Raw genomic sequence first — 27,185 nt, forward strand, 5'->3', positions numbered from 1 at the left:
AACTGAACTGAACTCCAGTGAGAAATGAGAGCGGGTAGACCCTCTTCCGAGACTTTAACCCAGAAAGTGGTGTCTTTCAGAGAAATAGAGGTTTAAACAGATCCCACAAAAGTACACCTACAAAGACTGCAGGAAAACTTAAGAGTTAGTTAACTTTTTGAACTAACTGAATCCAAAAAAGAGCTACTTTCTGCCTCTGGGCACTTTAGTAACTCTCCCCGAAGGGGTACACCGTTCCTGGAGGTACTGCAATACCAGGTCGATGCGCGGAATGGACGGAGCAAGCTCCTATTCCAACTCCCTGCTCCAAAAACCCATTTAATATATTGTCCTCGGATAGAGGACGTATCAGATATTAAACTGATAAGAACAGATACTACACTTGATCTTAGCCAAAAGGCCGAGAAGCGATACCGCGCCACCGCCCGTCGCTGTCACCGTCCTGCTGTCGTGCACGTTGCACTCAGTGTGACCGGGTCCCCGCTCACTCCAGGTCTCCCTTCCTTTGCCTCGTTGACAGTGCTATGGCGGCACTACACCAGACTCTCGAGCAGAAGTTGGATTCTCCACATTGTAAAAGAGAAATCCCGCATCTGCCGCGGCTTTGTGGTTCTCGGGCGGAAGCGCCGTCTCGAATCTGCATGCCCCGCCCTCTGTCGCCAAGAAGGCGTGGCTCCGGCGGGACCGCAGCGCCCTGGGGACGGCCTCGGGCGGCGGCGGGGAGCTCCTCCTTGGTGCTAGTGGAGAGAAGAGACCCGACCGGAGGGGGTGCGGGGTGGCCGTCGAGAGGGACCCGTGCGACGAGCTGTTGGCCGAGAGTTTTCCTGAAGACAAGGTCGCAAGACTCACTCACTAGAAACGCCCGGACTGCAGTGTGTTACACAGGCCTCCGCCTGCGGAGAGAGGGGCTTTGTAGGGTCGCGTGTGTGGAGGGGGCTTCGCTGCCAGGAGGAAGGCGGATGGCCCACAGTGGGGAAGGGAGGGGGCGTGTGGATGCGGAAGGCGGGGCCGGGCCGCTGGAGGGGTTCACTCCAACTGCAGCGCCCTTGTCCTTCGGTGCTTCTACGAACCAAACAGATCCCGGGCCTCCGGGCCTCCTACCGAAAGCTCCCTCCGCCTAGACCCTCGTTTCCCTGCCCCTCCTCAGCTGTGGGCTTCGCTGGTGGCTCAGATTGTCAAGAATCCGTCTGCAAGGCAGGAAACATGGGTTTGATTCCTGGATCTGAAAGATCCCCTGGAGAAGGAAATGGCAACACATTCCGGTACTCTTGCCTAGGAAATCCCATGGACGCAGGAGCCTGGTGGGTCACAACGTCCCAAACAGTCGAGGAAACACTCTGTTGATCTGAACTGTCACAGCCACTAGCCACATGCAGCCAGGGAGCCTGGACAGGTGGTTCCTCCCAATTCAGAGGTATTGAAAGTGGAAAAAAACACATGGGGATTTCAAAGACTTAGTATTAAAAATTGTAACATATCTCTGTAATGTTGATATTAGGTACATATTGAAACATATTTTAGATATCTGTTTTGTGTGTGGTGGGAGAGGGGGGAGTGTGCCCCAAGGTTTGCAAGAACCCTGACTGAGGAGGGGTGGAACCCTCCCTGCCTTGTCACTGAAAACATGGAGCTCTAACCACTGACGACTGGAGACTTTCTGAGATATCTTGAGTTAAAGAATATATTAAACTTAATTTAACCCACTTCTCTTTATTTTTTTATATGCCTAAGAATATTTGCATTTACCTGCAGGGGGGAATTCCTTCGTGGTTCAGTGGTTAGGCCTGAGCGCTTTCAGTGTGGGAGACTGCATTCCATCCTTGGTTGGAGAACTGGGATCCCAAAAGCCATACAGTGTGGCCAAATTTTACAAAAACAGTTAAATGTGTGCCTCACATATTTCTTGAAAGCACTGTTACAGATGGAAGTGCTGAGAGGCTAAGCATCTTGCCTAATGTGAAAAGAAGTTAGGATTTGTATTCAAGCATCCTGCTAACCACTGGGACTTCAGGTTTTTTAAATTGGAGTCCTGATATTTTAATTGGGGATGATAAGAATGCCTCTCTGATGAGGGTACTTGTGAAGCTACACGAGGAAATGCAGCACATCGGAATGTCTTAATGAGTATATCCTGGGGAAAGTCACTTCTTGCCTGTAAAATAGAAATGATTCCATTTGAAGTCTTGCAAACTATCTACACCTACTCACCCTGAGCCTTCCCATTTCACATCTCGCTCTCCGTGGTCTTGTATTTCTGTTGGCTGCCAAGTGGCTTTGACACCCATGATGCTCACATGGCATAGATACATGTGTAGATATGGACACAGACACATAGAATGTAGGTATATTCACAAATATACAGTCATTAGTGCTGTACTTCGGAGAAGGCAATGGCACCCCACTCTAGTACTCTTGCCTGGAAAATCCCATGGATGGAGAAGTCTAGTGAGCTGCAGTCCATGGGGTCGCTAAGACTCGGACACGACTGAGCGACTTCCCTTTCACTTTTCACTTTCATGCATTGGAGAAGGAAATGGCAACCCACTCCAGTGTTCTTGCCTGGAGAATCCCAGGGACGGGGGAGCCTGGTGGGCTGCCGTCTCTGGGGTTGCACAGAGTCGGACACAACTGAGCGACTTAGCAGCAGCAGCAGCAGCAGTGCTGTACTTTCACCTTGATCCTAAACCTTTTGTTTGCTGGTCTATTCTCAGCACCTATGGTAGTGCTCTGAATGTACTTGATTTGTGATGAATATGTGTTGAGTGACTGGATGAGGGTCCAATGAGACAATGTATACTGTGCTTAGGCTGGGTCTGACAAAGTCTTCAAGTTTCTGAATCAGAAATTTTGAAAGGAGGCCCCAGCTCTGTGTTTATCAAGTCCTCCAGATGATTCTGACAAACTCCCAAATTTGAGCATGCAACCATTCATGTGGGCCAAACATCATGGATGACTTGACAGAAATCTATGAAATCAAGAAGCTGAATCAGGGACTTCCCGGTGGTCCAGTGGTTAAGTATGCGCCTCCCCGTGCAGGGGACACGGTTTGATTCCTGGTGCAGAACTAAGATTCCCCCATGCATCGCGGCAACTAAGTCTGAGTGCTCTGGAGCCTGTGTGTCACAACTAAGACCCGAAATAGCCAGAAAGTAAATACATTTTTAAAAAGTTGAACCAAACATGTAAGGTCTCTGGGGATTGTCCCCTGTTGTGAAAGCTCTAAAGATTCCATCAGCTCGGATAACTGGCCGACAGCGGGTTCCCTGCACAGTGTGAGCCTGGCTCTCTCCCTTCAACTCTCCTCTCTGTCTCTCTCTGGTGGGCTTGTTCCTCCCTCCTCGCAGCTATTGGCTGTTGCTCCCATGGCACTGCCACCCTCTTGGGGCTCTGGCTACTGTTTCTGGCTGATCATCCAAGGCCCCTCTTGATGTCAAGGTCTCCCCAAGTGCCAGTCTCCTGTGCAGATGGATGCTGGAATCTGTCCCCGAGTGGATCTGTCTCCTAAGACACCACAACCTGCTGCAACTGCCTCTTCACAACCTTCTCCGCCCTCCTGCGTCCTCCCGCCTCTGCCTTCCCAGCACCAGCTACTATGCCCTCAGGAAAAGCATAAGAAATGTCACTGAAATCAGATTTCCTGCTCAGAAAATGTTCATTTACATCTGATCTTACCTCCACAAAAACAACTTGAAAAGGCTGGCTTTTCCATTCCCAACCTCAAACGGTAGTGAAGGTCCTGTCTAAAAGGAAGACTCCAGGGAAATTCCCTGGCACTTCAGTGGTTAGGACTTCAGGCTTTCACTGCCAAGGGCAAGGGTTCAATACCTGGTAGCGGATCTAAGATCCCACAAGCTGGGTGGCATGGCCAGAAAAAGAAACAAACAAAAAGACCCCAGAAGGAAGGAAAGGAACTTGTCCAACTTCACTCCTCGACTTTACTTCAGATTTAGGCAGTGACAGACTCATCCACCAGGGGGCAGCATCTGCTCCTTTTCTACCCTGGCTGGGCTCTGAGACTCGGTTTTGGATGAGTTGCCTCTGAATGGGCCCCTGGCCAGAGAAAAGGGTTTTTAAGGGGCCCTTTCCAACTGTTTTTCTTTTCACATTCATTCTAAGTAGTAGGTTGTGTTTTCTCCATTTTATTCTTTCTTTTCTTGGCCTTGGCATCTTATTTCCAAAACCAGGGATGTAAACTGTGTCCTCTACAGTGGAAGAAAGCTGTAACCACTGGAGCACCAGGGAATTCCCTCTCCAATATATTCTTGAGGAAGCAAAGCTGGGATTTGAAATACTTGTCTTTGTCATTCCCTGGCAGAAGCCACTCTTGAATCTCGTCTCTCCTCCCATACCTCCTCCTGCAGACTCCTCTCCTCCCTTCAGTTGTGCACTCAGACAGGTCCTCGGTTGGGAGGCAGTGGAGACAAGGATGTCCTCAGCTGCTTCCTAGGTGAGCTCCACCCATCCTGTACCCTCCCCTACTCCAGAGCCTGGGTTGTCCTGGGGAAAGGGACCTGGAATCATCTAAGCCCCTACTTACATGCTGAGGAAACCAAGGCTCCAAGTGGGGAGGTGGCTTTTCCGAACCAGTTCACTTGTCAGGACAGGAGTCATGATGACTCTCAGCCCAGGGTTCTGCCCCCCAGGCCTTGAGGGGGCCTCTCTCTCCAGAGTCATCCCTCCCATGGCCTCTCTTTTTCTCCTCTAAGTAATCCCTCTTCCCCAGTAAAGGCCAAAGGATTCAGTATTATCCAGACCTTGCCTGGAAGTACAAGGTGTTATAGGTATCCCTCCCGACTCCCAAGGTGTCAGGGACCATAGACCAGGAAATTCCCAGCTAAGGCTGGGTGCTTCATTCCCACACTCAAGGAAATCCTTGAGTATATTTAGTCAATCCATCATGTCATGTACGTACTTCCCTGGTGGCTCAGATGGTAAAGTGTCTGCCTACAATGCGGGAGACCTGGGTTTGATCCCTGGGTCGGGAAGATCCCTTGGAGAAGGAAATGGCAACCCACTCCAGTACTCTTGCCTGGAAAATCCTATGGATGGAGGATCCTGGCAGGCTATAGTTCATGGGATCGCAAAGAGATGGACACGACTGAGTGACTTCAGTTTCACTACCATCATGTAGTCATGAATCATGGAGGATTTCCTGATTGCCTGCTGTGTGGCAGGCACAGTGCTGGGCACTGCGGAGCTGTGGCTGTGAAGAACCAGCTTCTGGGTTCAGTGCTTAGTCTGGTGGGGAGACAGATCTGAGGAAGACCCTCCACTCAGCAGCTGGAATCTGAACCTGTCAGGGAGCCAATGGGAGGAAGCAGGTAGGTCCCAGCTAGTCTGTCCTACTGTCTGAAATGCTTCCTTGCCTCCTGGCCACTTAAACTTGCCTCTGAGGTCATCACTGGAGAGGCCTTCATGAGCACCCCCTCCTCCATGTAAAGTAGCTCTCCCCCCAGTTAGTCTACAGCACATTTCTGTTTTGCTTCATCGCTTATATCACTATCTGAAATGACCCTCTGAGTCACTCTCTGGTCTTCCTACTCCTCTTTATAACTTTCACTTCATGAGGACAAGTCCTTGTTCATTTCACTGAGGCCTTCAGACTGGCAGGCACTCAGGCATTGTCAAAATAAGAATGGTCCAGTGTTCTCTGTAGGGAATTCACCAATGCACTCTGTCCTGGGCTGTGATCTTATGGAGAGAAAGGGCTGTAGAAATGAGGCTGCCAAGAAACAAAATGGTCATTAATGAAGGAAGGCTCCCTGGACCCCAGGCTGGATGTGGAAGTAGGGACTGGAGTTCCCATTTAAAGGATACTGGACTGGGGTAGTGTTGTCCCCACAAACAGGGTCCCTTCCTTCACCCCTACCTTGCCCCTCCTCCTCCTTCCCATTTGTCCATCAACACCTTTCCTGGCAAAGGCAAAGGATGAAGGGTGTGGGTGAGACTGCCAGTTTCAGCTCTCTTATCTTTAATCAAGTGAATTATTTCCCTCTTGGGTGAGAGGCCCAGGAGAAGTAAGAGAAGTGCTGAAGAAGATGCAAAGATTGTGGAGGAAACAATTCTGTTTCATAGATACTGTTCAAAGCCCACGTCTGCTAATTTCTAGCTGGGTGACTCTGACAAGTTACTTAAACTTTCTGTTCTTCAGTTTCTTCTCTGAGGGAAAATACACTTGGGTGGAGTAGTGAATTTTAAAAATTCCTAGAATTAAGAGTCTTCCCCTGGGGACTCCAGGAAACCCAAACTGTTTCAGAGATTTGTTAGGTGTTGAGAGCAGCACCTTGTCCACAGGATAGAAGAAATAATCCAGTATTAAGAAAAAACAAAACTACTAAAGAAGGTGGATACAGCCTTATTACAGTGTTTTGAAAGATACAGGAAAATTTATCATAAAATTAGTGCATGGATATGACCCTCATGAGAAATAGTACTCATAAGTAAACCTCCCCAACAAGGAAACAGAAAATCACATGTTGATAAAACAAAACAGAAACCTTCACATAAGACCAGTACCCAGAAACAAAAGGAGGAAGACACTGAAAAAAATGTAACAAGCCTGTTGTTCATACTTTCTCTTTTCCTTGAGAGGGGTGCACTATTCCTGAAGGTACTACAATACCAGGTCAATGGGTGGAATGGACGGAGCAAGAGGGAGGGAGTCCTATTCCAACTCCCTGCTCCAAAAATCCATTTACTAAAATGTCCTGGCATAGAGGATGTGGTGTTGTTCAGCTGCTAAGTCCTGTCTGACTCTTTGCAACCCTATGGACCTCAGCATGCCAGACTTCCCTGTCCTTCACTGTCTCCTGGAGTTGCTCAAACTCATGTCTATTGATTCAGTGATGCTATCCAACCTCCTCATCCTCTGTCTTCCTTCTCTTCCTGCCTTCAATCTTTCCCAGCATCAGGGCCTTTTCCAATGAGTGGGTTCTTCCCATCAGGTGGTCTCAGTATTGGAGCTTCAGCTTCAGCATCAGTCCTTCCAAGGAGAATTCAGGGTTGATTTCCTTTAAGAGGGACTCATTTGATCTCCTTGCAGTCCAAGGGACTCTCAGGAGTCTTCCCCAGCACCACAGTTCCCAAGCATCAGTTCTTTGGCCTCTGCCTTCTTTATGGTCCAGCTCTCACATCTGTACATGAGTACTCGAAAGACCATAGCCTTGACTATAGGGACCACTGTGACAAACTGTTGTCTTTGCTTTTTAATACACTGTCTAGGTTTGTCATAGCTTTCCTGCCAAGAAGCAATCATCTTCTGATTTCCTGGCTGCAGTCACCATCCGCAGTGATTTTTAGAGCCCAAGAAGAGGATATATGTCACTGCTTCCATATTTTCCCCTTCTATTAGCCATGAAGTGATGGGACCAGATGTCATGATCTTAGTGTTTTTAATATTCAGGTTTAAAGTTTAATTATTTATTTTTGGCTGCACTGGGTCTCCGCTGATGCATGAGGCTTTCTCTAGTGGCGAGCAGGGGCTACTTTCTAACTGTGGCTTACGGGCTCTAGAGTGCGGGCTCTACCGGGGTCCAGCCCCGGTTGGATCCAGGGATTCCCTCGGGAGGACGGCGTTGGCGATTAAAAGAATAGATAAAGAGATAAGGAAAGAATTTTGCAGTTAAGAAAATAGAGGAGAGAAAAGAGGCTGATATTCATTGGTTTACGCAGAAAGCCAATAAAGCCCCAGCCTGGGACTTGCTCTGTTCATGTAGGCCGCAGGCGCCCTCTCGAATTGCGGAAGGTGCCCCACCTTATGCACCTTCTGGAGTGGGTCTTAGAAGCCCAGGAAGGAAAGTGAATGCAGAGAGCCGCTTCGTTCCAGGGAGATCAGCCTGAAAAGGAAAAGGAAAGAGAAAGAACGACACGGGGGAAACCGACACGGGGAGACCGAGCTTCCGAGCTTCCGTGAGCAAGGCCCGCAACTTTATTTTCCAAAGTAGTTTTTATACCTTAAGTTGTGCATAGAGGATAATGAGGGGGGGGTGGTGCGGGGCGGGTAGAGTCCTGCAAGGTCAGCAGTCCTTGATCTTTATTGAAGCCAGGCTTTCTTTCTGCAAAATTATCATATGCAAAAGCTTTAGGTGATTTACATCATCTTCTGGCCAGGAGGCCTGTTAACATTTTATGACTCTTTCTTCAGAAAACTTATTTTTCTCTAAAGGTGATTATTCTAAAGTCAGGCACCACCGAAAGCATTAGATAAAGTTGCATTCCTATAGGGCAAAAGTGTGGTGGGCTATAACAAGAAAAGAATTAACTCAAGGGTCCAAGGTTACAAATATTAAAGCTACTACTTAAATTTCTATACACCAACTATATTAATCAATACACTCCCAGGGACACAGTAGGTAAGGGATATGGAAACTTGGCAGCAAGCATTAGTTCAACAAAGAAATCCTCTACTAGTTCTATTCTAACAATTTTAACTCTCTGAGAAGCTCTGCATTGTTAGAATATCTTAAGCTTCCCGTGCCTCTCGTGGTTGGGAGGCTGTGAATCTGAACAAACCTGTCAGGCAAGCTAGAAAGTCATCAGAGGGGCTTGAATTGAAACACTCCTATTATGCCCAGGAGACTTATTAACTAGAGTTTTAAATTGATTTTCTTACAGAGAAAGGTGGTCGGGGATAGCCCCCTGTTAATGTCAGAAGAGTTGGTGAAAGTCGTGAAATAGTAAAACAGACAAATTTTGGTTTTGGGGTAAATGCTCGGGCAGGTCCAGGGGGGCGCCTTGAGCCCTGACTCGCCTTTGCATATCAGGCCTCTCCGCATGACCTTTGTCATGGGTGGGAACTCCCGTGCTGGCTCCCCGCAGGGCTCAGTAGTTGTGTCACAGGGGCTTCCTGGATCAGGGTTTGAACCAGTGTCCCCTGCATTGGCAAGCAGATTCTTAGCAACTGGACCACCAGCGAAGTCCAATATTGAGTTTTAAGCTGGCTTTTCACTCTCCTCCTTGACTCTCAGCAAGAGGCTCTTTCTCTTCCCCTTCTGCCAAGAAAGATACAGTGGTATCATCTGAAGATCTGAGGTTATTGATATTTCTCCCAGCAATCTTGGTTCCAGCTTGTAACTCATCCAGCCCGGCATTTCATATGATGTACTCTGTAAAAGCAAAATAAACAGGGTGACAAGAAACAGCCTGTCATACTCCTTTCTCAATTTTGAACCAGTCAGTTGTACCATAGAAGGTTCTAACTGTTGCTTCTTGACCCGCATACAGGTTTCTCAGTTCAGTTCAGTCGCTCAGTAGTGTCTGACTCTTCACGACCCCATGAATTGCAGCACGCCAGGCCTCCCTGTCCATCACCAACTCCCAAGTCCATCGAGTCAGTGATGCCATCCAGCCATCTCATCCTCTGTTGTCCCCTTCTCCTCCTGCCCCCAATCCCTCCCAGCATCAGAGTCTTTTCCAATGAGTCAACTCTTTGCATGAGGTGGCCAAAGTACTGGAGTTTCAGCTTTAGCATCATTCCTTCCAAAGAAATCCCAGGGCTGATCTCCTTCAGAATGGACCGGTTGATCTCCTTGCAGTCCAAGGGACTCTCAAGAGTCTTCTCCAACACCACAGTTCAAAAGCATCAATTCTTCAGTGCTCAGCCTTCTTCACAGTCCAACTCTCACATCCATACATGACCACAGGAAAAACCATAGCCTTGACTAGACGGACCTTTGTTGGCAAAGTAATGTCTCTGCTTTTGAATATGCTATCTAGGTTGGTCATAACTTTCCTTCCAAGGAGTAAGCGTCTTTTAATTTCATGGCTGCAGTCACCATCTGCAGTGATTTTGGAGCCCAGAAAAATAAAGTCTGACACTGTTTCCACTGTTTCCCCATCTATTTCCCATGAAGTGATGGGACCGGATGCCATGATCTTCGTTTTCTGAATGTTGAGCTTTAAGCCAACTTTTTCACTCTCCTCTTTCACTTTCATCAAGAGGCTTTTTAGTTCCTCTTCACTTTCTGCCATAAGGATGGTGTCATCTGCATATCTGAGGTTATTGATATTTCTCCTGGCAATCTTGATTCCAGCTTGTGTTTCTTCCAGTCCAGCGTTTCTCATGATGTACTCTGCATATAAGTTAAATAAGCAGGGTGATAATTTACAGCCTTGACGTACTCCCTTTCCTATTTGGAACCAGTCTGTTGTTCCATGTCCAGTTCTAAGTGTTGCTTCCTGACCTGCATACAGATTTCTCAAGAGGCAGGTCAGGTGGTCTGGTATTCCCATCTCTTGAAGAACTTCCCACAGTTTATTGTGATCCACACAGTCAAAGGCTTTGGCATAGTCAATAAAGCAGAAATAGATGTTTTTCTGGAACTCTCTTGCTTTTTCCATGATCCAGCGGATGTTGGCAATTTGATCTCTGGTTCCTCTGCCTTTTCTAAAACCAGCTGGAACATCAGGAAGTTTACAGTTCACATATTGCTGAAGCCTGGCTTGGAGAATTTTGACCATTACTTTACTAGCATGTGAGATGAGTGCAATTGTGTGGTAGTTTGAGCATTCTTTGGCATTGCCTTTCTTTGGGATTGGAATGAAAGCTGACCTTTTCTAGTCCTGTGGCCACTGCTGAGTTTTCCAAATTTGCTGGCATATTGAGTGCAGCACTTTCACAGCATCATCTTTCAGGATTTGAAATAGCTCAACTGGAATTCCATCAGCTCCACTAGCTTTGTTCGTAGTGATGCTTTCTAAGGCCCACTTGACTTCACATTCCAGGATGTCTGGCTCTAGGTCAGTGGTCACACCATCGTGATTATCTGGGTCGTGAAGATCTTTTTTGTACAGTTGTTCTGTGTATTCTTGCCACCTCTTCTTAATATCTTCTGCTTCTGTTAGGTCCATACCATTTCTGTCCTTTATCGAGCCCATCTTTGCATGAAATGTCCCCTTGGTATCTCTAATTTTCTTGAAGAGATCTCTAGTCTTTCCCATTCTGTTGTTTTCATCTATTTCTTTGCATTGATCGCTGAAGAAGGCTTTCGTATCTCTTCTTGCTATTCTTTGGAACTCTGCATTCAGATGCTTATATCTTTCCTTTTCTCCTTTGCTTTTCGCTTCTCTTCTTTTCACAGCTATTTGTAAGGCCTCCCCAGACAGCCATTTTGCTTTTTTGCATTTCTTTTCCATGGGGATGGTCTTGATCCCTGTCTCCTGTACAATGTCACAAACCTCATTCCACAGTTCATCAGACACTCTATCTATCAGATCTAGGCCCTTAAATCTATTTCTCACTTCCACTGTATAATCATAAGGGATTTGATTTAGGTCATACCTGAATGGTCTAGTGGTTTTCCCTACTTTCTTCAATTTCAGTCTGAATTTGGCAATAAGGAGTTCATGGTCTGAGCCACAGTCAGCTCCCGGTCTTGTTTTTGCTGACTGTATAGAGCTTCTCCATCTTTGGCTGCAAAGAATATAATCAATCTGATTTCGGTGTTGACCATCTGGTGATGTCCATGTGTAGAGTCTTCTCCTGTGTTGTTGGAAGAGGGTGTTTGCTATGACCAGTGCATTTTCTTGGCAAAACTCTATTAGTCTTTGCCCTGCTTCATTCCGTATTCCAAGGCCAAATTTGCCTGTTACTCCAGGTGTTTCTTGACTTCCTACTTTTGCATTCCAGTCCCCTATAATGAAAAGGACATCTTTTTTGGGTGTTAGTTGTAAAAGGTCTTGTAGGTCTTTATAGAACTGTTCAATCAGCTTCTTCAGTGTTACTGGTTGGGGCGTAGACTTGGATTACTGTGATATTGAATGGTTTGCCTTGGAAACGAACAGAGATCATTCTGTTGTTTTTGAGATTGCATCCAAGTACTGCATTTTGGACTCTTTTGTTGACCATGATGGCTACTCCATTTCTTCTGAGGGATTCCTGCCCGCAGTAGTAGATACAATGGTCACCTGAGTTAAATTCACCCATTCCCGTCCATTTCAGTTCACTGATTCCTAGAATGTCAACATTCACTCTTGCCATCTCTTGTTTGACCACTTCCAATTTGCCTTGATTCATGGACCTGACATTCCAGGTTCCTATGCAATATTGTTCTTTACAGCATCGGATCTTGCTTTTATCACCAGTCACATCCACAGCTGGGTATTGTTTTTGCTTTGGCTTCATGCCTTCATTCTTTCTGGAGTTATTTCTCCACTGATCTCCAGTAGCATATTGGGCCCCTACTGACCTGGGGAGTTCCTCTTTCAGTATCCTATCATTTTGCCTTTTCATACTGTTCATGGGGTTCTCAAGGCAAGAATACTGAAGTGGTTTGCCATTCCCTTCTCCAGTGGACCACATTCTGTCAGATCTCTCCACCATGACCCGCCTGTCTTGGGTTGCCCCACAGGCATGGCTTAGTTTCATTGAGTTAGACAAGGCTGTGGTCCTAGTGTGATTAGATTGACTAGTTTTCTGTGAGTATGGTTTCAGTGTGTTTGCCCTCTGATGACCTCTTGCAACACCTACCATCTTACTTGGGTTTCTCTTACCTTGGGCTTGGGGTATTTCTTCACGGCTGCTCCAGCAAAGCGCAGCTGCTGCACCTTACCTTGGACGAGGGGTATCTCCTTACCGCCACCCTTCCTGACCTTCAAAGTGGGATAGCTCATCTAGGCCATCCTGCGTCCGCGCAGCCACTGCTCCTCAGGCGTGGCAGCCACTGCTCCTCAGGCGTGTGGTTGGTCCTCCTGGCCGCAGCTTCTGGCCGCCGCCCCTGGCCTCGGGCGTAGGGCAGCTCCTCCCGGCCACCGCCCCTGACCTCAGACGTGGGTAGCTCTTCTCAGGAGACAGGTAAGATGGTCTGGTATTCCAGTCTTTTTAAGAGTTTTCCACAGTTTGTTATGATCCACACAGTCAAAGGCTTTAGTATCCACACAGTCAGCTTTAGCCGACTCAATGAAACAGAGGTAGAAGTTTTTCTGGATTTCCCTTTCTTTCTCTAGAATCCAGCGGAAGTTCTCAATTTGATCACTGGTTCCTCTGCCTTTTCGAAAGCCAGCTTGACACACGAGGAAGTTCTTGGTTCATGGACTCTGGAAACCTAGCCTTGGAGGATTTTGAGTATAACCTTACTAGCACGAGATGAGTGCAATTGTCCCATGGTACCTGGGCAGATTCCCAGTGGCTGCTTTCCCCACCACACTATCTGGTGCACTTAGATCAGCGCCCAGCACCTAGATGTTGGTCAAATGCCCGAATCAATGGAAAAGGACGAAAGGAGACAATATAGGGAATTCGTTCGTCTTATACATGATTTGAACTTTGTGCTGACCTGAACAGCTTGCCTTGTGTATCCAAAAGACAAGACACAGTGGTCTTACTGTAGGCACTCTTCTCTTTGGAATGCTAAGGCATAATACCATCTTCTTCAGTGGCACTGACCTCTCCTTGTCAGTCAGTTACCTGTATAAATGAAATCCCAGTCAGTACAACTGACACACACTGCCCATCATTTTAATCTAGACTCCAGGTGGATCTCAGTAACTCAGCAGGAACTGCTTGAAATCAGGAAACATGAACACTTTAGTAATGGAAGACAAGAAAGTCAAGCTAGTGTTCTGGTTTTGTTTTGAGGATGCCATATGGAGGAACTGGGAGCTTGGGAGTTTTCAAGTGGGAGCTTGGAAATGCCCCCTTCCAAGATTGCAGGGCAGAAGGCGCTGTCTTTTGGAGAATGTGGCTCAAATGGTCAAGAATCCGCCTGCAGTGCAGTAGAGCTGGGTTTGATCCACTCCAATATTCTGAGTGGCATACAACTGTGGGCGGGGAGAAAGCGCCCCGTCTAAGACTGCAGAGCTGAAGTGACTGTCTTTAAGAGAACTCAAGGCTCAAGTAAACCACATAAAGCTGCACTTCTCAGGCAGAGAAATGGAGAAACTCTTAAGGGATTGCACAGGGTTTTAAATTAAAAACAAAACAAACAAAAACAACAACAAAACAGTAAAATGGCTAGAAAAACAAGAGTGAGCTCTAACTCATAGTTTCCCTCATGCAACTTACTTATTTCTCCCATGAATGCCAGGATCCCTTGCAAACTGTAAGAAAACCTGAGTAAACTTAAAAAAAAAAACTTTCTATTTATTTTAATTAAAATCTAATTACTTTACAATATTATAGTGACTCTTGTCATACATTAACATGAATCAGCCATGGGTTAAAATCAACCTTCCAAAGTAATTCAATGCTTAAGATAAATGCACCACTTTCTATCTTTGGGTACCACAGTTGTCCTCAAGGGGGTGCACCGTTCCTGGAGGTACTGCAATACCAGGTCGATGCGTGGAGTGGACGGAGCAAGCTCCTATTCCAACTCCCTGCTCCAAAAATCCATTTAATATATTGTCCTCGGATAGAGGACGTATCAGATATTAAACTGATAAGAACAGATACTACACTTGATCTTAGCCAAAAGGCCGAGAAGCGATAGCGTGTCACCGCCCGTCGCCGTCACCGTCCTGCTGTCGTGCACGTTGCACTCAGTGTGACCGGGTCCCCGCTCACTCCAGGTCTCCCTTCCTTTGCCTCGTTGACAGTGCTATGGCGGCACTACACCAGACTCTCGGGCAGAAATTGGATTCTCCACATTGTAAAAGAGAAATCCCGCATCTGCCGCGGCTTTGTGGTTCTCGGGCGGAAGCGCCGTCTCGAATCTGCATGCCCCGCCCTTTGTCGCCAAGAAGGCGTGGCTCCGGCGGGACCGCAGCGCCCTGGGGACGGCCTCGGGGCGGCGGCAGGGGAGCTCCTCCTTGGTGCTAGTGGAGAGGAGAGACCCGACCGGAGAGGGTGCGGGGTGGCCGTCGAGAGGGACCCGTGCGACGAGCTGTTGGCCGAGAGTTTTCCTGAAGACAAGGTCGCAAGACTCACTCGCTAGAAACGCCTGGACTGCAGTGTGGTACAGAGGCCTCCGCCTGCGGAGAGAGGGGCTCCGTAAGGTCGGGTGTGTGGAGGGGGCTTCCCTGCCAGGCGGAAGGCGGATGGCCCACAGTGGGGAAGGGAGGGGGCGTGTGGATGCGGAAGGCGGGGCCGGGCCGCGGGAGGGGTTCACTCCAACTGCAGCGCCCTTGCCCTTCGGTGCTTCTACGAACCAAACCGATCCTCGGATTCCTACCGAAAGCTCCCTCCGCCTAGGCCCTCGTTTCCGTGCCCTTCCTCCTCAGCTGTGGGCCTCGCTGATGGCTCAGATTGTCAAGAATCCACCTGCAAGACAGGAATCATGGGTTCGATTTCTGGGTCGGAAAGATCCCCTAGAGGAGGAAATGGAAACCCGTGACAGAATTCTTGCCTAGGAAATCCCATGGACAAAGAGGATCCTGGCAGGTCACAGGGTCCCAAGGAGTCGGACGCTACTTAGCTACTAAACAACAGGAAACATTATGTTGATCTGAACTGTCACAGCCACTAGCCACATGCAGCCAGGGATCGCTGGGCAGGTGGTTCCGCCCAATTCAGAGGTACTGAAAGTGGAAAACACACATGGGATTTCAAAGACTTAGTATTAAAAATTGTAAAATATCTCTGTAATGTTGATATTGAAATGATATTTTAGATATCTGTTTTGTGGGGGGCGGGGGGCAGGGAGGTGTGCCTCAGGATTTACAAGAACTCTGAGAGATGGAACCCTTGCCTTGTCTTTGAAAGCATGGAGCACTAACCACTGACCACCAGAGAATTTCTGAGATATCTTGAGTTAAAGAACATATTAAACTTAATTTCCCTTACTTCTCTTTATTTATTTATTTGTATATGCGTAAGAGTATTTAAATTTACCTGCAGGAGGGAACTGCCTGGTGGTCCAGTGGTTAGGCCTCAGCGCTTTCATGGAGGAGTCCGGGTTCCATCCTTGGTTGGAGAACTGGGATCCTAAAGGCCACAAAGTGGCCAAAGTAAAAAAAAAAGTTATGTGTGTGACTCACTTATTTCTTGAAAGCACTGTTATAGACGGAAGTGCTGAGAGGCTAAGCATCTTGACTAATGTGAAAAGAAGTAAGGATTTGCATTCAAGCATCCTGCTAACCACTGGGGCCTCAGGTTTTTTAAACCAGGGGTCCTGATATTTTAACTGTGGGTGATAAGAATGCCTCTTTGACGAGCATACTTGTGAATCTATCCGTGGAAATGCAAGCACATGGAAAAGTCTCAATGAGAACACCCTAGGAAAAGTCATTTCTTGCCTGTAAAATAGAAATGATTCCGTTTGAAGTCTTGCATACTATCTACACCTACTCACCCTGAGCCTACTGTTTCACATCCCCCTCTCCCTGGTCTTGTATTTTTGCTGGCTGCCAAGTGGCTTTGACACCCTGATGCTCACATGGAATAGATATACATGTAGATATGGACGCGGACACATAGAATGTAGGTGTAGTCACAATTATACAGCCATTAGTGCTGTATTGTCTTTCATCTTGATGGGAAACCTTTTGTTTGCTGGTCTAATCTCAGTACCTATGGTAGTGCTCCAAATGTACTTGATTTTTGATGAATATGTGTTGAATGACCGGATGAGGGTCCAATGAGACAATGTATAATATGCTTAGCTTGGGTCTGACAAATTCTTCAAATTTCTGAGTCGGAAATTCTGGAAGGAGGCTCCAGCTCTGTGTATATCAAGTCCTCCAGATGATTCTGACAAACTCCCAAATTTGAGCATGCACCCATTCGTGTGGGCCAAACAACATGAGTGATTTGACAGAAGTCTATGAAATCAAGACGCTGAATCAGGGACTTCCTGGTGGTCCAGTGATTAAGTATCTGCCTCCCAATGTAGGGGACATAAGTTCGACCCCTGGTGTGGAGCTAAGATTCCCCCATACTTCGAGGCAACTAAGTCTGAGTGATCAGATACAGCCAGATAAGTAAATACATTTTTTTAAAGTGAAAGTGAAGTTGCTCAATCATGTCCGACTCTTTGCAACCCCATGGATGGTAGCCTACCAGGCTCCGTGATCCATGGGATTTTCCAGGCAAAAATACTGGAGTGGGCAGCTGAATCAAACATATAAGGTCTCTGGGGATTAGCCCCTTTGTTAAAGCTCTAAAGAGTCCCTCAGCTCGGATAACTGGCCAACAGCGAGTTCCCTGCACAGTGTGAGCCTGGCTCTCTCTCGTCAACTCACCTCTGTCTCTCTCTGGTGAGCTTGTTCTTCCCCCCTCACAGCTGTTGGCGGTTGCTCCCATGGCACTGTCACCCTCTTGGGGCTCTGGCTGCTGTTCCTTCCTGATCACCCAAGGCCCCTCTTGATGCCAAGGTCTCCCCAAGTGCCAGTCTCCTGTGCAGATGGATGCTGGAATCTGTCCCCGAGTGGTGTAGATGGATGCTGGAATCTGTCCCCGAGTGGATCTGTCTCCTAAGACACCACAACCTGCTGCAACTGTCTCTTCACAACCTTCTCCGCCCTCCTACGTCCTCCCGCCTCTGCCTTCCCGGCACCAGCTCTTAGGCCCTCAGGAAAAGCATAAGAAATGTCACTGAAATCAGATTTCCTGCTCAGAAAATGTTCATTTACATCTGATCTTACCTCCACAAAAACAACTTGAAAAGGGTGGCTTTTCCATTCTCTCTGTACATTCAAGCTGTAGTGAAGGTACTGTCTGAAAGGAAGACTCCAGGGAAATTCCCTTGTGGTTAGTTTAGTGGTTAAGACTCCAAGCTTTCACTGCCAAGGGCAAGGGTTCAATACCTGGTAGCAGATCTAAGATCCCACGAGCTGGGTGGCATGGCCAGAAAAAGAAATAAACAGACCCCAGAAGGAAGGAAAGGAACCTGTCCAACTTCACTCTACCCACTTTGCTTCAGGTTTAGGCAGTGACAGACTCATCCACCAGGGGGCAGCATCTGCTCCTTTTCTGCCCTGGCCTGGGCTCTGGGACTTAGTTTTGGATGAGCTGCCTCTGAATGGGCCCCTGGTAGGAGAAAAGGGTCTTCAATGACCCCCTTCCTCTCAGTTTTTCTTTTTTCTTTTCACACTCATTCTAAGTAGTAGGTTGTGTTTTCCCCATTTTATTCTTGTTTTTTTTGGCCATGGAATCTCTTTTCTCCAGCCAGGGATATAACCGTGCTCTGTGCAGTGGAAAACACAGTTGTAACCAATGGACACGCAAGGAATTCCCGCTTTGTTTTATTCTTGAGGAAGAAAAGCTGGGATTTGAAATACGTGTCTTTGTGATTCCCTGGCGGAAGCTGCTCTTGGACCTCATCTCCCCTCCCATCCCTCCTCCTGCCGACTCCTCTCCTCCCTTCACTTGTGCACTCAGCAGGTCCTCGGTTGGGATGCAGTGGAGACAAGGATGTCCTCAGCTGCTTCCTAGGTGAGCCTCACCCATCCTGTACCCTCCCCTACTCCAAAGCCTGAGCCGTCCTGCGGAAAGGGACCTGGAATCTCTAAGCCCCTCTTTACATGCTGAGGAAATCAAGCCTCCTAGCGGAAAGTGGTTTTCTAAGTCAGCCTACTTGTCAGGACAGGAGTCATGATGACTCTCAGCTCAGGGTTCAGACCACCAGGCCTTGAGGGGGGGCCTATCCAGTGTCATCCCTTGCATGGCCTGTTTTTCTCCTTTAAGAAATCCCTCTTCCCCAAGGCCTGAGGGTTCAGTATTACCCAGACCTTGCCTGGAAGTACAGGGTTTTTAGGTGTCCCTCCCAACCCCCAAGGTGTCAGGGACCCCAGACCCGGAAACTCCCGGCTAAGGCTGGGTGCTTAGTTCCCACACTCAGGGCACCCCTTGAGTATATGTAGTTCATCTATCATATAGCCATGAATTATGGAGGATTTCCTGATTGCCTGCTGTGTGGCAGGCACAGTGCTGGGCACTGCGGAGCTGCGGCTGAGAAGAACCAGCTTCTGGGCTCAGTGCTTGGTCTGGTGGGGAGACAGCTCTGAGGAAGACCCTCCACTCAGCAGCTGGAATCTAACCAGGTCAGGGAGCCAATGGGAGGAAGCAGGTAGGTCCCAGCTAGTCTGTCCTTCTGTCTGGAATGCTTCCTTGCCCCTTGTCCATTCAATCTTGCCTCTGATGTCACCATTGGAGAGGCCTTCATGAGCACCTCCTCCTCCATGTAAAGTAGCTCTCCCCCCAGTCACTCTCCAGCACATTTCCCTGTTTTATTTTCCTTGATGGCTTATGTCACTATCTGAAATGAGCCTCTTTAGTCATTATCTGTCTCTCCCTACTCCTCATCGTAATGTCCACTCTATGAGAGCATGTCCTTATCCATTTCACTGAGGCCTTCAGACTGACAGGTACTCCATCCATGAATGCTCAAAGTAAGAATGTTCTTGAGCATTGTGAATCCTCCAATGTACTAGGACCTGGGCTGTGATCTTGTGGAGAGAAAGGGCTGTAGAAATGAGGCTGCCGGTATAAAAAATGGTGACTAATGGAGGAAGGCTCCCTGGGCCCCAGGCTGGTTGTGGAAATGGGAACTGGAGTTGCCATTTTAAAGGAGACTGGACTGGTATAGGCCCACAGACTGGTGCTGAGCCCAGTCTGAGCCCAGGACTGAGCCCTTTCTTTCACCCCCACCTTGCCCCACCTCCTCCTTCCCATTTGTTCATCAACACCTTTCTGGGCAAAGGCAAAGGATGAAGGGTGGGGTGAGATTTCCAGTTTCAACTCCCTTATCAGATAATCAAGTTATAATTTCCCTCTTGTGTGTGAGGCCCAGGAGATGTAGGAGAAATGTCAAAGAAGTTTCAAAGGTTGTGGAAGAAACACAAAACAATGTGTCTGTTTTCAGTTTCCATGCATTCTCTGTTTCTCTTTGTATTTTTGGTTTCACAGCCATTTTATCCAAGCCAAGTTTGGCCAGTTTTTAGCTGAGCGACACTGAACAAGTTACTTCACCTTTCTGTGGTTTGCTGTTCTCTTTTTAGAGTAACTCTACTTACGACATGGTATGAGTTGTATATTTAAGAAGGAATATTGGGGATTCCCTGGTTGTCCAGTGGTTAGGATTCTGCACTTTCACGGCTGAGAGTGAGGGTTCTAGCCCTCACTGGTCATAGAATTAAGTTCTTGCAAGCTTCGAGGCCAAAACTAAAAAAAAAAATTTAAAGAAAGAAAAGAATAAAAGGAAAAGTGTGCAAAGTTCCTTTACCACAGCTTAGCATACAGTGGCTACTTAAATAGGCCAGTTGTTCCCAACCTCCTGGTCTGTGCTGTCTTCCCCTCTGCTCAGTTCCTTTCCTATTCCTTAGCTCCTGCTGCATCCTGCAAGCCCCCAACATGGGGGGTATAAAAGCTAATTACTTAAGGTCTTGATCTCTTAAGGGATTTGGGGAAGCTCCCTGCATCGTTAAGGAAAACCAGGTGGCTGGTTTGTAGCAGGAAGGGGAAGAGGAGGTGGCAAGGCAGGCTGGTGCTAAACAGATGGGAGCTAGTGGGTAGGACGGGCTAAGCCCTCCTGTCTGGCAATGGCTTCCCTCTCCTGTTCTTTTTCTTTCTTCTTCTTTTTTTGATATTTATGTATTTTGCTTCATCAGCTTTTAGTTGTGGCATACAAACTCTAAGTCGCAAGATGTGGGATCTAGTTCCTTGACCAGGGATCAAACCGGGGCACCCTGTATTGGGAGGGCAGAGTCTTAGCCACTGGACCACCAGGGAAGTCCCCATCCTCCTCTTTTCTAATCACCCTTACAGACAGTTTTCTAAAAAGTTAATATTGTGATGCATAATAAATGCAGGAATCTGGCTTCCTTGTAAAAATGGAATAGCATAGTTAAAATTTGCTTCTCCTTTGATCCCCTTCTCCACGTTCAGTTTTACCTTTCTCCCTGCAGGTAATCAGTTAGCCTTTGGTCACACTGCCCCTTTGTGACATCTCCTCTTCAGTGCTGCCCAGACTAAATCAGGCTGTAGTGACTGGGGAGATGCCACGCAGTGCTGTCCACCTCCCAACCAGTCCTACACAGAACTCATTAATTTCTGGAAACCTTTCCAGGAGCTTCTAGTTGACACTTTCCCTCCTCTGAAGTCCTACGCATGCTTATCTCATGATTTACAAAGTCCCAGTGCTCCCTGTCAGTGACCAGTCTTGTCTCTCTCACTAGAGTATAAGCCCTCTGAACCCAGGCATTTGTGGTCTGCACATCCGCTATGTCTTCGTAGTTTCTTTGGCTCGTGCGGCGCAAACAGTATGAATGACGTCAGCAAACACCCTGGGAAGTGAAGAATTTTGCCTTTATCAATTTGAACAAGGTAGGGTCTGCTATGGCAGGCACTCTGACCAGAAACTGGGGGAATTCTGCTAATAATCTCCTGACTAAAGAGACTGAATAGGTAAGTGGTGAGGGACTGAGGCATTGGATTCAGACATGTCCTTGCTCAGCCATTTACTAGCTATGTGTGATGTTAGACAGGGACTTTTTAGGTGGCCCAGTGGTAAAGAATCTGCTTGCCAATGCAGAAGACTCAAGAGACAAGGGTTCCATCCCTGGGTTGAGAAGATCTCCTGGAGAAGGAAATGGCAACCCACTCCAGTATTCTTGTCTGGAAAATTCCATAGACAGAGAAGCCTGGAGGGCCACAGTCCATGGGGTGGCAAAGAGTTGGACTTGACTGAGCACACACGACATTAAACAAGTCATTGAGCCCTTCAGAGCTTTCTTCACCTGTGTAGTGAGACCACACCAGTCCCTACCTCCTGGGCTGTCATGGAGATCAGTAGGGGTAATAGGTCGGAGAAGGCAATGGCACCCCACTCCAGTACTCCTGCCTGGAAAATTCCATGGACGGAGGAGTCTGGTAGGCTGCAGTCCATGGGGTCGCTGAGGGTCAGACACGATTGAGCGACTTCACTTTCACTTTTCACTTTAATGCATTGGAGAAGGAAATGGCAACCCACTCCAGTGTTCTTGCCTGGAGAATCTCAGGGACTGGGGAGCCTGGTGGGCTGCCGTCTATGGGGTCACACAGAGTCGGACAAGACTGAAGTGACTTAGCAGCAGCAGCAGGGGTAATAGGTTTAGGCGGTTTATGGGATTCCAGGTTCACACAGGTTAGAACATTAAATTAGAAAAGATATAGGAGGAAGACTTGTCAACATCTCTCGAGTAAACCCTGGCAGAGGAAGCGTACACGTGGACTGAATATCTCTGCCTGTGTGAGGGGCATGTGGGGGTATTGAGAATATTATGCTCTTCACCTCTCCTCCCTAGCCAAACGCTGCCACGCCCCTTCCACCTTCCATCCCAGGTTAATCCCGAGTTTAATTCCAAATACAGGCAATGGTAGAAAACATCAAATAAAACGGTCACCAATTGATCACAGTTGCATCACAGTGGGGACCCGGTTGCAATCCGCGTATCTCCACGCTCCGCCCCACCTCGCTGCCGCAGGGCCGCTGATTGGCCCATGCCACGTGACGTCACACGCGGGTTTTAAGGCCGAGTGCCCCTGTCAGCTCCGCAGTGCCCGCGCGCTGGAGACCGGCGTGGATACTAGCGGGGCTGGCCCGGAGGGGAGCGGGGAGAGCGCGGCTGACGGGAGGTAAAGGCGCTGCTCAGGCCAAGCCGAGGCGGTCTGGGTACGGGAACCGGGGAGCTGAAGTCGGCGATCGGAGGAAGGCGGGCAGCGGAGGGTCGCGGGGCAGTGGGGAAGGGGTCTGTGTAAGGAGGGGCGTGTCAACCGTGGGGTTGTGGAAGGCGAGTGGGAGTGGGCCTTTCTCTCCGATTTCAGCACCCGCACCCTGATTCTTAATTTCGGGCCACTGCCCCCCAGATGCAGGTTCCCCGAGGAATCTCTCCTGGGGAGCTGGGGTCGCGGTGCCTGCTGCCACACCACAAGCGCGGAAGCTGACTGTCCCCCTATCCAGGCCTCTCTCTCCAACCTCAGTGTCCTAGGGGTTTCTCTGGGTCTCATCGCCCCTGTCATGGCCCCCAAGGGACGGGGGAGAGCCTCTGTTATACCTGCAGCTGCTTAAAAAAAAAAAAAAAAAAGCCGAAAACAAATTTTTAAAAAGTGGGCTGCTGATTTAGGACGTGATCAAGAAGTTGCAAATTTCATGTTTGTTATTAAACATCGATCCTCCTCTTTTCTCCCATGACCTTTCCCTGTTCAGATAACCCAGCTGTGATCCCCAAAGCGTGCAATTTCAAGGTCTCCTCCTGCCTCTTCTGTGAGCCCCAAGACCTGCATCTTAGCTAGAGTTCAACATGGGGAACCACTTGACTGAGATGGCGCCCACCACCTCCTTCTTGCCCCACTTCCAGGCCCTGCATGTTGTGGTCATTGGGCTGGACTCAGCTGGAAAGACCTCCCTTCTTTACCGCCTTAAGTTCAAAGAGTTTGTCCAGAGCATCCCCACCAAAGGCTTCAACACAGAGAAGATCCGGGTGCCCCTGGGGGGGTCCCGTGGCATCACCTTCCAAGTGTGGGACGTCGGGGGGCAGGAAAAGCTTCGACCACTGTGGCGATCCTACACACGCCGGACAGATGGCCTGGTGTTTGTGGTGGATGCTGCTGAGGCTGAGCGGCTGGAGGAGGCCAAGGTGGAGCTCCACCGAATCAGCCGAGCCTCGGACAACCAGGGTGTGCCTGTGCTGGTCCTGGCCAACAAGCAAGATCAGCCCGGGGCACTGAGCGCCGCCGAGGTGGAGAAGAGGCTGGCGGTCCGGGAGCTGGCTACTGCCACACTCACCCACGTGCAGGGCTGCAGTGCTGTGGATGGGCTGGGCCTGCAGCCAGGCCTGGAGCGCCTGTATGAGATGATCCTCAAGAGAAAGAAGGCTGCCCGGGCAGGCAAGAAGCGACGGTGACCTGAGGCTGCTCCTCCTCACCAGTAGGGGTCTGCACACTTGGACAGCCAGGCGGAGCCTGTGGCCCCTCATTCAGCCCCAGGGTGCAGGACCTGTCCACCTCAATGGAGGACCAAGAAGCACAACAGGGGTCCTGTTTGGGGGCAGCATGGGGGCGGGTGACGGGAGATGGAATGTGTTCTCACATCTCTCCCTCATCCTCACTTCTGGGGAAGTGGAGGCTGCAGGACTGTGGAGGCTTAAATGTAAACTGACTCTACCTCGACCCTGTTTGCTGTTTTTCTTCTCTGGCTTTTTGATTAGACGTGTTTGGGGGCAAAGGAAAGTTACTTGGAGGATGCATTTGGAATAATGAGAACTAGCTCTTGGCTCCCCCCACCCCAACTGAGTGATGCTTTTCTAGGGGTGCCAGTCATAACTGTCTATATTTTTGTGTTTGTATGAAAGTGCCAAGAATCCCTCCATCCCCCCTTTGTAGACTTAATGACCGTTTTTATAAGCCATGTATGTCCTCTGTATAATTATTAACTATTTTTTAGCATTTGCCTATAAGTTATTAAAGACTGATGATGTTGTAGCTCTAACCTTGGTTTGGCATTTTCCTTTCTTTACCTTGGCTCAGGGATAGTCCCAAGATTTCCAGATGGGCAGGCAGGGGTGGGGAGGAGGGACTTATCTTGAAGCTGAATTTGCAAAGCAAGCCTTTTTCTAAAAAATTAGATTGTGTGTTCATGGGGCAGCTGGTGGGGATTAGAGTTGAAGTAACTCCATGTTATCGCCTGATCTATGGATAGAAGAGCCTGGTGTGCCACAGTCCATGGGGTTGCAAAGAGTCAGATACAACACACACAGACACACACACACATATCACATTGCTTGATCTCTGCCGGGTTTTTTGGGGTCCCTTCTTTCTCCCTTTCTTCCCTCATCCTCTTGCTCTTACTTATTCTTGACACTAACTGGTCCTTGCAGGCATTAAAAAAAAAATTATCATTTTTGGCTGTGCCGGGTTTTTGTTGCTGTGTGCGGGCTTTCTCTAGTTACAGTGAGTGGGGGCTACTCTTCATTGACGTGCACAGGCTTCTCATTGCTGCTTCTCTTGTTGTGGAGCATAGGCTCTAGGGTGCGTGGGCTCAGTAGTTGTGGTGCATGGGCTTAGTTGCCCCAAGGCATGTGGAATCTTCCCAGACCAGCTATTGAACCTGTGTCCCCTGCATTGGCAGGGGGGTTCTTTACCACTGGACCATCAAGGAAGTCCCCTTGCGGATTTAACTTCAAGTTTTGCAGGTGCGAGCTGCTCCTACGTTCTTGCCCTTGGGGCCACCTCTTAGGTCTGTATAGGTAAATCCTCAAAGGGCCTTCTGTCCCACCCCCAGCACTCAAGTGGTTAGTCTGATTTCCTCCCCCAACCCAGCACACACCTTGGGGGATGTGGTGAGAATGGAAAGTAATTTCCTCCTGGCCTGAAGCCAGCTCCATGTGCCCGATCCTGCTGACTGCAGCTCACTGGCAGCAATGGCAGTGACTGATGCTGGGGAGGCCTGGGCTGGATTGAGCCAGCCTGGCACCTGTGACTAAGCCCTGAGTTGTCCAGCTCTGGGAATGGTAGCTATTCCCACGAGAGGGGAAGTCTAGTAGCTGTTTGAGCCAGGTGGGAGTGAGGACTGCTGGATATCCATGTAGGCCACCAATGTTAGCAATGATGGAAAGAATAAAATGCTGATGTCATGAGCGCCTGCTCAGACTCTTAGGGCCAACCCATTCTCAGCAGGAGGGCCAGCTGTGTCTGAGGACAATTAGATCCTCCTAATCTGAGTGGGAGTCGTAAGTAAAAATCAAACACCATCAATTCTTTCCAATCCCCTAGTCCTGCTCCCACCCTTTGTGCAAACAAGGGCTCCCAAGAGCCAGTTCAGAGTCCTGGCTCCAGAATCAGATGAAAGGACCTGGGGACGGAGGGGAGGTGCTGGCAACCCCATCCTGGGGGAGCTTTCCTAAGGAACTCCTTTCTTCCTAGCCAGTTGGCAGAAGCGGAATTTCGCTGAGTTGGGGCCGGTTCAGATTTGCTACACTTGTGCACAGTCCCTCCCCTAGCCCTCAAGGTGCCTGGCAGGATGGGGTTGGGTGTGCATCCATCCAGAAGGGTGCCCAAGTCTGCGTCAGCACTGGGGCCTGCTGGGCAGAGCTGCTGGACTGGTTCTGCTGGGGACACGTGCTACCTGGCCCCCGTCCACACATACCTGTGATTCATCTGTCCCAGGCCTCAGGGCAAAGTCCTCTCCTGCAGCCCAAGAGCAGGTTGGGGAGGCCCTGGCTGGAAGGACCCTAAGCTCTTGCTGGGAGATCTTCCCCATTCCACCCCAATTCTCTCTTCTGTCTTAAAATCTCCAAGGACCTGTTCTCTCCATTTTTGGTTGCCTGGGGGACTGAGGTCTCTGGATTTGGGGGACTATGTTAAAAAACCTGCCTGCCAATGCAGGAGACATAAGAGACAAGGGTTCTGTCCCGGGGTCGGGAAGATGTCCTGGAGGAGGAAATGGCAACCCACTCCAGTATTCCTGCCTGGAGAATCCCAGGGACAGAGCAGCCTGGCAGGCTACAGTCTGCTGCTGCTAAGTCACTTCAGTCGTGTCCAACTCTGTGCGACCCCATAGACGGCAGCCCACCAGGCTCCCCAGTCCCTGGGATTCTCCAGGCAAGAACACTGGAGTGGGTTGCCATTTCCTTCTCCAATGCATTAAAGTAAAAAGTGAAAGTGAAGTCGCTCAGTCATGTCTGACCCTCAGTGACCCCATGGACTGCAGCCTACCAGGCTCCTCCGTCCATGGGATTTTCCAGGCAAGAGTACTGGAGTGGGGTGCCATTGCCTTCTCCGAGGCTACAGTCTACGGGGTTGCAAAGAATCGGACACGACTGAATGACTTAGCAGCATGCAACATAACTTGGAGGTGCTCCCCCATCCCTAGCAGAGAGGCCTCTGTGGTGCCAGCTCTACGGCCCTGCCAACCGTCCTTCCTCCCCATCTTATTCGATTGTCTTCTGCTCCTCTCCTCCCCCCACCGCCCCACCACGCTCCAGCCCTGGGGAGGGGTCATGGTCCACAGGAGACCTGTGAATGTCCTAGCTCTTCCCCACAGCCCTGTGCCCTGACCACCTGGGGGGTGGAGGAAGAGGATACTGGCGGCAAGTGACAGTGAAATGGAGAAGCCAGTGGCTCTGAACAGGTTGTAGGGAGAGGACAGCACTGGGGTATTCTGATTAGAAAGTACATTCTGGCTGGGTGGGATCCAGAACTTTGAAATAATCCTCCTGCCTTAGTCCATCAAAGGGACAGAGAGGTGGGAGGGAGGTGATCACCTCAGGGATTCTGTGTGTCGAACTCTGGGCCAGCTGGCTTGGGATGGGAGTGGGTCAGGATTGAGGGTAGGTTG

General features: G+C 49.0%; 1 protein-coding gene, 1 long non-coding RNA gene and 2 other non-coding genes across 7 annotated transcripts; 1 reads left to right on the forward strand and 3 right to left on the reverse strand.

Annotated features, from left to right (window-relative positions):
* Positions 1–221: 221 nt before the first annotated feature.
* LOC138984041 (U2 spliceosomal RNA) lies at positions 222–412 on the reverse strand. The gene has a single exon (XR_011461400.1). It is a non-coding gene; the product is annotated as a U2 spliceosomal RNA (small nuclear RNA).
* Positions 413–7,914: 7,502 nt separating this feature from the next.
* On the reverse strand, positions 7,915–14,105 carry LOC138992118 (uncharacterized). Its single transcript, XR_011468005.1, has 3 exons — positions 14,000–14,105; positions 12,490–13,402; positions 7,915–9,104 (listed from the first exon to the last, which is right to left on the reverse strand). It is a non-coding gene; the product is annotated as an uncharacterized lncRNA (long non-coding RNA).
* Positions 14,106–14,233: 128 nt separating this feature from the next.
* On the reverse strand, positions 14,234–14,424 carry LOC138984038 (U2 spliceosomal RNA). The gene has a single exon (XR_011461397.1). It is a non-coding gene; the product is annotated as a U2 spliceosomal RNA (small nuclear RNA).
* A 343-nt stretch (positions 14,425–14,767) lies between these two features.
* Positions 14,768–24,338, forward strand: ARL4D (ARF like GTPase 4D). Of its 4 annotated transcripts, none has more exons than XM_070389880.1 (2): positions 14,768–14,936; positions 23,058–24,338. In XM_070389880.1, exon 2 carries the CDS (start codon positions 23,152–23,154, stop codon positions 23,752–23,754), a length of 603 nt encoding a protein of 200 aa, XP_070245981.1. In that variant the 5' UTR covers positions 14,768–14,936; positions 23,058–23,151; the 3' UTR covers positions 23,755–24,338. The 4 variants fall into 4 exon arrangements, with proteins under 4 accessions (XP_070245981.1, XP_070245980.1, XP_070245982.1 ...); XM_070389879.1 differs by having other exon boundaries at positions 14,778–14,931; XM_070389881.1 differs by lacking the exon at positions 14,768–14,936 and adding an exon at positions 14,953–15,450.
* The last annotated feature ends 2,847 nt before the right edge of the window (positions 24,339–27,185 follow it).

This window comes from Bos mutus, chromosome 19 (genome assembly GCF_027580195.1).
Source record: "Bos mutus isolate GX-2022 chromosome 19, NWIPB_WYAK_1.1, whole genome shotgun sequence".
In the NCBI taxonomy this organism is placed as follows: Eukaryota; Metazoa; Chordata; class Mammalia; order Artiodactyla; family Bovidae; genus Bos; species Bos mutus.